Genomic DNA, 12,161 nt, shown 5'->3' with positions numbered 1-12,161 from the left:
AATTCATATCCACTGAATATGCCAGAATAAATCTTGTATGTCAGGAATGTCATTCTGTCAGGCACCGACTGATAACCTTTGCTCGACTTATCTAGATCAATGCACCTGCATTGTAATTCTGAGCCCTTAGTATGCCCTGTCAGTGTCAATAGTTCCTTCAGGGAAAAGTCTGTTGGCCTAGAAATCTTCAGGAGATATTGAGTGTCTGGGAGAATGAGGAAGTTGCCTTTTAACCCAGACCATGATGACTGCCTCCTTTCCATAACTCAAAGTCTATTTTCAATTGATGAATGTGTAAACAGTGATTACTCAAAGAGGTGTGAGGATGAATTAGACTTTTTTTAACCCATTTCATGATTCTGATAACCAATAACAGTTATTCAGATTGCTGTAATAAAGACAAAGGTTTATTTACAAAGCTATACATACCAAGTAGTCCAGTCTCTCTGATTCTGAAGTGGGTAACATATGTGTGTCAGATTCTAGTATAGTTCTCAACTATGCAGTCTCCACTGCCTGCCTGCTTTTTTTCTGACATGACATGAATAACCAGTCTTCTTAACCACAAAGTCGTTTCTGCAACTGGTGAGGCAACGGAGTTCAATTCAGGACTGACTTTAAAGCAACTTTAAATAAGTTATTTAGTCAGTTACATCTCAATCAGTTCAATTTGTCACAATCTTCAATGGTAAAGATTTGAATAGGTTATATCACAAGTACATGCATATAGAAATTTTGAATGCAAGTTCCATAACAGTGCTACTGATAAATTAAGAGTGAGTTAATGAGTCCAAATGTGAATTTTGTCATGCCATTTGACAATTTTATATTAGCAGAAATTAGACTCACCAACACTTACATTGTCTTTGTACTTGTACTACTTGTCAAGCCCTCTAAAACACTGAATTAAGCAGCATGTCTTACCCAGGACTTTATTCTGTCAATAGCATTCACCGTGGAGTTTCAAGAAGACCATGGAGTTTCCGTCATCAGTCCAGTCCCGAACGGGTTAAGCTCCCTGTTCCTTTACAGTGTGACGTCACGCTGGGATCACATGCTCAAGTCGCCAGATTGCTCTATGCGTGGTGCAGGATCTGGATTTCGAAAACAGGAATGGCTACTTTTTTATTGTTATATTCCATGAATGAAGGAACACTTAAGAGTCACATGATGAGTTCAGACTGTTAATATTAATAGGAGCCGGCTTTAAAATCTGTCAATCGACCACTGCGTGTGAACATGGATATTCTTGGAAATTCAGTGTACTCGGAAGAAGATGCTTGCTCTAGGATATTAAAACATAAGCAAATGGAGCAGCTTTAAACTTAAACATCTTTTAAACGATTTTGGAGTTTTGTTATTTTTTAAACCAATATTTTAGACAGGCGCTTTGCTTGTTGAACAGTCTTATTTTTTTAAAAAAGCTTGTAATCCGCTCTACAGTAGCCTAAATTTTAGTTTTGAGTCTGCTATCGTATCGATTTTAGCTGGATGGGCTATTTTCAGACATGGCGGAGTGAACATTTTAGGAGCTGTCTTTACTTTTATCGGTAGCCTATATATTATTGCAACTATGAGTTTATAACGTTAAAAAAGGCAGTTTTAAGTTAGTTTAATTCAGACATAGAGGCTAGCGAATTCCCCTGAAGATGAGGTCTTCGTTGGCTCCAGGCATTAGAGTCATTACCTCCTTCTCAAGAGACAGCTGGTAAGTATAGTCTAACTATCTGATCAGACGATACAGCTGATCACTATCAATAGCTGAATAGCCCAAGGGCTGATTTCCATTGTAAACGGGAGAGGGGAATGTGTTTCGCTTTAACTAACGTGAATGTCATGGCAGTAGCGTAAATGCTTTTGCGAGTGATTTGCCGGCTGAGATTGTTGCGAGTTGTGTTTTTTGTTCCCAAAACAAGAGTTGCGTATGACAGTGGAATAGCCCTTTAGCCATATTGGCGTATTCCTGTGTTGGAGAAGCAATGAAGTCTCAAAGTCAATGAAGTTTCTTTTACATTGCTTATGACAGTTGCTCAGTTCAGCACTAGTGCAATCAGTCTGCTGATGAATTTCAGCTCTGTTTGCAAATGTATGTTCTTGCCATGGGCCTCCCGTAGCCGCACTAGCCTTAATTTGGAAATGTAAATAGGTAGTAGCCTACAGAGCCTGCATTATGTCCCTGTAACTGCTTCTCATGCAGTCCATGTGCTTTTCATAATGTCCAAGCCTCAGGTCTACATTGGCTACCTTGCCTCAGAATTACCTTACTGCCTTATGCACCTCTCAAATAATTATTGGAGTAAATTTATTTTAATCTCCTTCGCATGCGTTTTTATTTTATTTAGGTACAGAGGCTTCATTCTCTTCCTGACGTTCCTGTTCTACACCAGTTATCATCTGTCACGGAAACCTATCAGTGTGGTCAAGGTAAGAGATGTGGCACACTGTCCCCTTTAGAAATGTCCGTGCTATTGATAGTGGCCATGCCACTATGTTACTTTACCAGCTGGTAAACAAAAGTGATGGAGTCTTGTGAGCATGTCATGACAAACCTGCACATGTGTGGCTATTGCAATTTTGTCAGACAAGCACTTTTGGAAGATTGATCATTTTGTCTTGTATGTTGTTAGAGTCAACTGCACAGAAACTGTTCCAATGTCATTCGGCCTGCTGACTTGAATGTCACCAACAATGACACCTGGTGTGACTGGGCTCCATTTGGTGAGTTTTCGAGTCATCCCAACAGAAACACTTTCTACAATAGGCCTACATAAAATCCTTTCTTCTTCTCCCAGCGGCTAGTTTACACACTGCAAATGCTTATGACTGAGCATCAGGTCATGATCCTCTGTGCGTTATGATTTTTTTTTCTTCTCCAGACCAGGACAATTATCAAACACTTTTTGGAGCAGTTGACAACTCCTTCCTTGTTGCCTATGCCATTGGCATGTTTTTCAGGTATGGTGGTTCTACAGTCAGACGACACTTGATGTTAGTGCCCTTGAGGCCAGGTGGGAGCTAAACATTGGTGGTGGTTAGTGAGGTATATAAATGTAAGGTGGTGTTGTTGTTGAGATGTGCTTTATCCCAACAGTGGCATCTTTGGAGAGCGCTTGCCCCTGCGATACTACCTCAGCACAGGGATGGTCCTCAGTGGAATCTTCACGTCACTCTTCGGCTTGGGCTACTACTGGAACATCCACTCTATCTGGTACTACGCCTTTGTCCAGGTCAGCTGTGCTCCTCGCCTTTGGAATGCATTTGAAATGCCAGTTTTGTCCAAGGAATTTTTTTTATTGTAATGCTGAGTATGAAGCTTTTAAACTCAGTGACAGGAAGAAATCATGATCGCACAAGGTAAGCCAGAACGGAAAGCTTTTATGCTTCTCGTACTTCACTTGCCACCACATCCTGTGCAAATGAACCACCAGCGGTGGCTATGTGAACAAAAGAAACTCCACCTTCCTACTAAAGAATCAGACCAGAGTTACTCAATCGTCATTATTTTATATGGTTTAAAAAAAATCTAGTTGACAAGCTAATTAGTAGTAGCTTTTTGTTTTTGGTCTGACAGGCTTTTAAGTATAAGTATATATACTCTTTTCAGTAGGCCACGGCTGCCCATTTTAGTAGGCATAGTAACTGTTGCTAGAGCTCCATCAGCCCTTTTCCTGACAGGTCTGTTCCTATCGGGTCTTCTAATAGGGGCCATGCTGCAAGTAATCTTCTTACTGGTGAAGTAGCCTACTGCTATTTACATCTGGGGATTGGAGATGTAAATAGGCCTGACCATATTTAATTAGCCACTTCTGGATTTTGGCTGGCCCAATCACATTAGCGGCTGAATGTTGTCCCACAACATAACTAACTTTTGCTGCTGGTTAAAAAATATATGGGTGATTTTTAGGTTGTGTTTTTCACCGTTGCTGACTCCATGACTCCTGTTTAGTCTACTCTTTAAAATACAGTCATGTTCTCTCCATGACCATGACCACACAGTTCTTGTGATTATGTTTGATAGAAAGATGAAATACTTGTCACAAGGAACACGTATCACATGACTGTGAGCAAGGTCAGATGGACAGAGGTGGTTTTCAAGGCCATGTGAGGCCAGGCCCCACTTGTTGTGACTGTCTCTCTCTATCTCCTCTCCCATAGGCTATGAATGGACTGGTGCAGACGACAGGCTGGCCTGCAGTGGTAGCTTGCGTTGGAAACTGGTTCGGAAAGGGGAAGTGAGTGTATCTATATTTCGCTCGCTTGCTTTCTCTATCTCTCTCTCTCTCTCTCTCAAACCCTCTGTCACCTGACATAAGTCCTGCTGATCTTGCAGTATCAGAACCTGTATTTTCCAAAACCACAACTGTGAGTTATTATACCAAGTGTCAGTGATTGCACCTTGTGACAACAATTCTGCTAAAACAAGGGCAATTGTGACCATGTAATGGAGCAAACGATTGAACACTGTTCAAATGAGGGTCTTTACACAAACTGTTGCTATTGTTGCTTCAATCAATCCACTAGTGTAGATGAGTAAACTAGTTCTACCACAAAGGTCACATGGGCCAGTTATCACGATTCAGGCTTGCAGCTGCATGGTTTCCTGTACTAGGAGCTACTGTGGATGATGCTGTCTGTCAGATAAATGAATAGAAATATGGATGGCTTTCTCAGTGCCTGGTTTTTGACGTTCCAGGCGTGGGTTCATCATGGGCGTATGGAACTCCCACACATCTGTGGGGAACATCTTGGGGTCGCTGATTGCTGGTGTGTTTGTGTCGTCTGCCTGGGGCTTGTCCTTCATTGTACCTGGTATCATTATTGGCGCCACAGGAGTGCTATGCTTCTTCTTCCTGGTTGAACGTAAGTGGGCAGCTGGTCATGCATTGAGTTGATGAAGCATCTCTGAATGCTTGTGGACTGAGCTTGATAAAGTGATCAGACCCTCCCTTTTCCACAGCCATTGTGCCATTGGTACAAACACCCATCATACACAAGGCCCTTTTCTTCAATGTAGTTTAAACCCTAGCAGACATATCTCCACCTTATTTGACATAATATGAAGAAAGTTGAACTGCCCAATAACCACACACATGTGTTTTTTTATTATTATTATTATTATTTACACAGACCCTGAGGATGTCAACTGTACACTCCCACAGCATCATGTGAGTATGATAAGCCCCAGAATCTCTCAGGCTACACATGATCTCTTTGGAATGCCTTTTCAACTGAACATTTAGACCTGTGTTTCTTTCTGCCTGTGTGTGTGTGTGTGTGTCTGTCTGCGCGCGCGCGTGCGTGCGTGCTCAAAGCAGGAGAGTGCAGAGCAGGAGCCTCTGCTGCGCAACTCGTCCAGCAACGAGGAGATCTTCAGCAGTCCTCCGCCCGGCACGCCGCCCAGTGTGGTGGAGCGTTCCGATGACCACGCCGAGGCCATCAGCTTCTGCAGGGCCCTGAGAATTCCTGTGAGTTTGCCCAACGTGTTGCTGTCAGCTGACCAAGCGCATGTGCAACAAACAGTGTTTGTTGTGTCTGTACACTGTCCTTGCGTTACTGTACAGTACTCAGAGAGGGCTGAATACTCTAGGGGAAGATCCTATTTACGCAGTGTTATTCCATTAACCCTAGATGTAACCGGTCATCCAGGCATGTGAAATGAAGTCCGTTTAGTTGTGTGTGTGTGTGCGCGTGTGTGTGTGTGTGTAGTATGCAACTAAATGAGCCTGTGTCTTATCTCACCTCAGGGTGTCGTTGAATTCTCCCTGTGTCTTCTGTTTGCCAAGCTGGTCAGCTACACCTTCCTGTATTGGCTACCTCTGTATATCGCAAATGTCGGTAAGAGCTTCTCACTCCATCTTCTCCCTTCATGTCCTTAGATGCCCCACTTCTACTTGAACTCAGATGGCACAGAGCATAGTCGTGTCAATAACAGTGATGGCAACAATAAAGTAACACAAGCATTTACTGTCCTTGTAGCATGACCTACTAGTCATGTGATCACCTGTTACAATGTAGAAGCAACAGTCCAAAGGCTTTTCCTTGCTCATGCTCATTATTATTATTTCACCAAAACATTACACATGTCTCATGGCGCTTTACAGAATGTTAGATGTTACATATAATCCCTTAATGAGTGCCTCAGATTTAAACATTTAAAACATTTGTCCTTTGTAGCTCAGTTTGACCCCAGAGCAGCAGGAGACATGTCAACATTATTTGATGTTGGAGGAATTGTAGGTAAGTTTGTCACTTCACCTTTGACCTAAATTGAGTTAATGGCATGCCGTGTGTGTGTGCGTGTCTGTGTGTGTGTGTGTGCGCGCTAGTTTTCAACTTGGGATGTAGCCAGACACAGTCACTGATTATGGCAACAGCCACTTGTTGAATGATCTTTATCTTTATTAAACCTTGATCTTTACCTGTATTGAAATATGCATATTAGGAATGTCCCTTATAGAGGCAGTATTTTAGGTGGAATGTGCCACCTTCTCTGGATGTGTTGTGTCCTGTGTGTGTTAAGGGGGGATCATGGCTGGCTTGGTGTCAGATTACACTGGAGGAAGAGCCTCCACCTGCTGGGTGATGCTGATCTTTGCTGCCCCAATGGTGAGTGTGCTCACTTGACCAAGTCCAACAGGTTAATAGCATGCATTTAGACCGTTTGGGATATTCTACTAATAATGATGTCATTCACTAAATCAATACATTTCCTTTCATTTCCTTTGCCCACACGTCAGATTGCAGTGCTGTGCTGGTTTTGCATGTGTCAATGTCCCTGCTTCATGCATTGTTAGGATTGGGAAGTATTTTATTGCACAAAAGAGTGTGAGAAGGAAGTGAAGCATGTTCTGCTGAGCTGTTCTGCTGTTAGAACACTGAACACGTATCAGTCACATGTTCATATTGATATAAAACAAAGTCCAGTTGGCAAAAACTGTTAGTAGTAATGTGATATCATGGATCATTATGGTCTAGCATCAGAAAGCCTTTTATACTTTTACTGCAAAATATTTGACACATGGAAAGCAAACTCTTTTATGGTCTGTGGTGAACGTGAGGGATGTACTACTGACTAGCTGAATGGCATGAATGAGAGAGAAGAAGAAGAAGACGTTGGCCACATGTCTTGTGTCAGCAGCAGCAGCAGCCCAGTTTCAAGGGCAGGTGTCAAGGCCCCGCAGGAGCGCGCCAGTCATTCTTCACCTCCGCTTCAAGTTTGCCTTGGGATTAGAGCCCAGCTGCAGAGTGGCACACCGGTCTGAACGCACGCCTCAGTTTACCAGCTGCTCTGTGCACACAACTGAGAGGAGGATGTGTGGGCTTGTGTCAGGCCTAGAGATCTCTAACACCTTCTGTTCTCCCCCCTCCAGCTCTTTCTGTACAACCACGTCGGCCAGAACGGTGTGCCAACCACAATCGGTAAATTCTCTCTTTTTTTGTATTGGTATTAAAAATATGTTAGTCCATCAACTGTTTATCAGTCAAATCAACTATGCTCCACCGACCCATTTGTAACAGTCAAGGGTTATGTTGCGGTTACATAGCAATCAGTGTTGCGCGGGTTTGGTCACAAGCGGCCCGCGGTCTCCCGATATTTTAATCAACCCGACCGCAACTCGGACCGCGAATATTAATTAGGACAAAATTATACCCGACCCGCGATCCGATTAGTATTAGTGTTTGTAATGACGTGTTGTTATTGACCCCACCGCATGCTTGACCCATGTGCTTACTGACTGGTGTCTAATGTGCTCCAAGTGGGCCGCTACACAGTACCAGCACTTCTACATTTGACTCTTAAGCGTACCTGCACCTGCATCACCAATATCTCTTAGTATCTTTTATTCACTGAACAAATTAAGAATATAATGGCCTATTTGATGTCTGGATACCAGCTGATCCATTGGCTGATATGGATACAATGCATGTGAATGATCTTTTCTCCACTTCAAGCTCTGGTCTAATGGCGACTGCTCTTCCTCTCTCTCGGTCAGGCATGTTGCTTGTGTGTGGAGCGCTGGTCAATGGCCCTTACGCCCTGATTACCACGGCCGTGTCAGCTGACCTGGTAAGTCCCATGTGAACGCCTGAGCAGGACCTGATAGGTCAGCTCATGTGTAATGTTTGGGCTGTTTGAACTAGACTCAGATTAAGGCTCTCTCTTTTTTCCCCTCCCTCATCTGCAGGGAACCCACGAGTGTCTGAGAGGAAACTCCAGAGCTTTATCAACAGTAACGGCTATTATTGACGGAACGGGATCCATAGGTAAGAGGGACAGAATGGGTCACTCAGGTCTGTTTCCTGTTTCCTGCTCCAATCTTGAGCTTGAGACATGAAACCCAAGAGGGTTCTTAATACACCAATTAATATGTTTGTCCGTTTGTCTACTAATTTCACAGTTAATCCCAGTTTCCAATTTGAGCCACCATAGGGTTACTCAGTTCAGTTGACATAATTGGTCTAGACGCACCTCAGATTGTATTTAAAAGAAAAGGAAGCAGGAAAGTTTGCTTTCATATATTGATAAAAAAAGATCTATATCAATGACGGAGCTTTGGCACAAGTGGCTCCACATTCAGGTCCAAGTGCCCACAGTGACCCGGGTTCAAATCCTACCCACGGCCATCTCTCACTCACTCACTCACTCACTCACTCATTTCATGGATTGCATGGAGAACACAGGCTTGTTATAGTGATCTCTTGTATTGTTGTTTTATTTGTTTTACAAAACTTCTTTTCAAGCATTCATGCTTGCACATCCTAAAGCCCATTTAGACTTTCTTGGCCTTGAGCTGTGTCTTGGTTCTACCCATTACTATGATGTCCATTTACTGACAGATAGTTAGATACATTTCTAGTTTTCTGCACAAATCCTGTTCATGCTTAATAATTGCTCGGCAGGAACAGTGACTATATTTGATGCAGTGTCTTGTATTGTGACAATATGGTGTTTGAGCACCACACCTAGTTCACTGGTTGTAATGTGCCAAGACTTTTCCCCTTGCGCAACGTCTTCACTTCGACACTCCTTGTTTCCTGAATGTCCACCAGGTGCTGCCCTCGGCCCTCTGTTGGCCGGCGTCATCTCACCTACGGGCTGGAACAACGTTTTCTACATGCTCATCACCTCCGACATACTGGCCTGTTTGGTGAGGGACCATTTGAAAATGTTCTCTCTTCATCTGTATTTGTGTGTCTGTGTCTGAAATTGCTGAAATGCATGTAACTCTGGCTGTGTGTGTGTTTCAGCTGCTCTCGCGCCTGGTTTATAAGGAGATAAGGGGATGGTGTGGATATCACACAAGGATGAGAGGGTAAGCACTTCCACCTCCTTCACTTATCTCCTCAATAGAGCTGCCATAGCAGATGTGGACATCATGAGTTGAGTAGTGGAAACAGTAGGGCCGTCTGCCCAAACCCCATGGGAGGTTCCTGTCTAGCAGGTGTGTGGTTGACCAAAATCTGACTGAATAGACCCAGTTGAACTGCACAGAAAAGTGCAGTCATGAGCGTCCACATGAGATGAACGCATGGATGTAGTGTGATCCAATACTTTTTCAAGGCAGCACTGTGTTAACGACAGCCTAACCTAAGTGCAAAGTCCATTTCACTGAGTAGTTTTGTGAGGGCCAAGGGGCCTTTGAACAGTCAATGTAACATCTGTCACAGACACATCAGATAGTCATCAGGCAGTCTTCACTGGCGGGAAAGAAAAGTGTTAATATCACTCGCATGCATTCATTCAATAAACTAAGAACCATTCTGTACAGTAGGTCTTTGGAGTTACTGTAGCAGTGGCTTGTGGATAGAGACCAGCCTCTCTATGTTCTCCTGAAAAGAGGCAGCCAACTAGCACCGACCCCTTTAGCCACTAGCACATACCATTCTGCAGACCCCCAATATCTAATGTTACACAAGCCTACTGTAACTATTTTAATCAGGCTATTCAGATATCAAAACACATTTGCAGGGGATGCATTTCAGGGTGCCATTTACTTCACCTAGGTGAGGGTCCGATAAACAAGTCCTGAAGTGTGTGTCTAATTTTGATCATGAACTAGATGGGTAGAGCCCCCAACCCATTAATAGTCACATCTCAAGCAACAGCATAGGTGATGCCTGGTAATGACACACTCAATGAGGAGCCAGTACTGGGATGATTGAGAGTCCTCCTGTTAGCCCCAAAATAGCCTTGTTCCTCTATTATGATAAGTGTGTGTTCATTATGTTGTAACTAGTAATTGGCCCATTATCCCGTGGACTAGGCTTGTATAGGCTCCAATTAGCCAATGCCTGATATTACCATTGTTTAAAATGGCCTGCCTTTTTGATCAAGCACTGTTAATTCATTCCTCTATCATCCAGTTATATTTATGACCATCAACATACATTTCTGAGAGATCCTCACAAGTGGCGTCTCTGCACCAAAGGAGAAGTGTACAGATAGATGTTTTATCATGAAGCTGTCAGTTTCCTAAAACTGCCTCAAAAGTCAGCTGTCACTGCTGCTGGAGGGTAATGACCCCTGTTCATTTGGCATGCATGAGCACGTAGAAACAAACCCATGCAGAGCCATTCTAGCCCTAATGCACAATGTCACTCATTGCTGTGCATTTTAAACCAGTGGAATAATGGCCTGTGCACACAGCATACAAGAGTGCCTTTCAGACAATGGCCGCTGCAGGCATGGCTATTATTTGAACTGAATGTGGGTCTTGATGGACTTGGTTACAGTCCTAATAAAAAGCTAATTCAGTGAAGTGCAAGTGAGTGGTGCCATTCAGGTGGCAGCTGGTGGAAATGTTGTTGGTGGGACTTAATGATGGGTTTCTTTTTTCTTCATGTTATTGGATGAGTTCTAGAAACCTCAAAACTTTCTGACAAATGGCACAATTTATCTCAAAGCACCTTGTAAAAACATGCAAAACCAACAGAAAACTCTACCTTAACCTCCCAATTAATAATATGTCTTCAGCACTATCCAGGCCACTGTGGACATACTGTACGAGTGCTTATCATTATGTGTAGCCATCTGGCCGGCCAGAAGGACTAAGGCAGACAGTAAGGCAATATATGGAGTTATCCTCAGTATCCTGTCTCTCCAGCCCCACCCACTATCAATCTTCTCCCACCACACTCGCAATTATGCTGCACAACTTGCACGATCCCGGCCACTGCCTGGACGCATTGCTGACTACTTTGAACAAACAATTAAAAAGTGGAACATTTTCTTGCTGAGTTGGAAGTTAGCGTGAGCGTGTTGGTAAGCTACCAAAGGAGATTAGAAGGATGCTGCTGGGAATTCTGATTTGTTTGTCCAGCTGTCTCTACTTGTTTGGGTTATTATTTTCAAAGAGGAGGAAGAAAGTTGTTAATGTTTGTGGGTTAAAAACGGCTATCCGCTCTAAACGCAGGAAATGCAACAGGGGAATAATAATTCACATTCCTGTCTCCTGTGTTACAGGTTTAAAGAAATCTGAGGCACTAAGCAACAACAGAGGCCTTCACTTCAGCACAGGACTACCTATCACCAGCAGAACAGACGAAGGGACCACATTTTAAAGCACAAACACCAGCAGGCCATTTGTGAATACCAAATACCTCATACAGCTCTCTTGCAACTCTCACTTACTCATTCCCACATCCTGGCCCTTGAGCAAAACTGTGGAGCTTGACTCTGGCAGGGGACTGGAGGATTTTACGCGACCACGGTGCTTCATATCTGCAGGTCCTTGTTAGCAATATGTTCGAGACTTTCATACTTCAAATTGGTGTTGAAACAAATTCATTTGGTACAATCAGGTGAGGGGGGGTTTAGAAGATTTGAAGTCGTCAACATCCTGAAAGACTTTAAAAAAAGGGGAACAAAAGGTTTTTTATTAATGTTTTTATTAATGAGTGTTTTTACAAACTAATTTATCTATCTTGAACTGCCTCCCTCTCTCTACCTGACTCAAATCCAGCTGTACTTTTGTCAGTAAAATTGCCTTTTTGTGCGTTTCCTTAAACTCTGGTGTCTGTTTTTCTCTTTTCAATTCAAGTTATGCTATCAATTAATTAATTTTTCGCCTGTATTGATAGCACTCTTAACTATTTGGGCTACTCCCTACCCCCTAGCTATATGTAATACTGTACATGACTGAATAAAAGCCCATGATTTA

At 43.1% G+C, this 12,161-nt stretch overlaps 1 protein-coding gene across 4 annotated transcripts; it reads left to right on the top strand.

Annotated features, from left to right (window-relative positions):
* The first annotated feature begins 1,040 nt into the window (after nucleotides 1-1,040).
* Nucleotides 1,041-12,008, top strand: slc37a2 (solute carrier family 37 member 2). 4 transcript variants are annotated; one of them, XM_042091333.1, is made up of 18 exons: nucleotides 1,041-1,708; nucleotides 2,343-2,424; nucleotides 2,628-2,718; nucleotides 2,877-2,955; nucleotides 3,092-3,227; nucleotides 4,156-4,232; nucleotides 4,694-4,860; nucleotides 5,128-5,165; nucleotides 5,316-5,465; nucleotides 5,745-5,835; nucleotides 6,175-6,237; nucleotides 6,521-6,606; nucleotides 7,371-7,419; nucleotides 7,995-8,068; nucleotides 8,187-8,265; nucleotides 9,052-9,149; nucleotides 9,250-9,314; nucleotides 11,465-12,008. In XM_042091333.1, the coding sequence occupies exons 1-18, from the start codon at nucleotides 1,650-1,652 to the stop codon at nucleotides 11,478-11,480; spliced, it is 1,500 nt and encodes a 499-aa protein (XP_041947267.1). In that variant the 5' UTR covers nucleotides 1,041-1,649; the 3' UTR covers nucleotides 11,481-12,008. The 4 variants fall into 4 exon arrangements, with proteins under 4 accessions (XP_041947267.1, XP_041947266.1, XP_041947269.1 ...); XM_042091332.1 differs by having other exon boundaries at nucleotides 5,313-5,465; XM_042091335.1 differs by lacking the exon at nucleotides 1,041-1,708 and adding an exon at nucleotides 1,783-1,917 and having other exon boundaries at nucleotides 5,313-5,465.
* Nucleotides 12,009-12,161: the final 153 nt, after the last annotated feature.

The sequence above is a fragment of the Alosa sapidissima genome, chromosome 5, assembly GCF_018492685.1.
Source record: "Alosa sapidissima isolate fAloSap1 chromosome 5, fAloSap1.pri, whole genome shotgun sequence".
NCBI classification, from domain to species: domain Eukaryota; kingdom Metazoa; phylum Chordata; class Actinopteri; order Clupeiformes; family Clupeidae; genus Alosa; species Alosa sapidissima.
The sequence above is the reverse complement of the archived record's forward strand: the minus strand, read 5'-3'. Positions and strand labels throughout refer to the sequence as shown.

What these genes read in the sequence shown, in the direction of transcription:
- slc37a2 (XM_042091332.1), top strand. Translation starts at nt 1,650, where the DNA reads ATGAGGTCTTCGTTGGCTCCAGGCATTAGAGTCATTACCTCCTTCTCA. An exon ending in GCCATTGGCATGTTTTTCAG is followed by an intron (nt 2,956 to 3,091) that starts GTATGGTGGTTC and finishes TTATCCCAACAG; the next exon opens with TGGCATCTTTGGAGAGCGCT. An exon ending in CTTCTTCTTCCTGGTTGAAC is followed by an intron (nt 4,861 to 5,127) that starts GTAAGTGGGCAG and finishes TTATTTACACAG; the next exon opens with ACCCTGAGGATGTCAACTGT.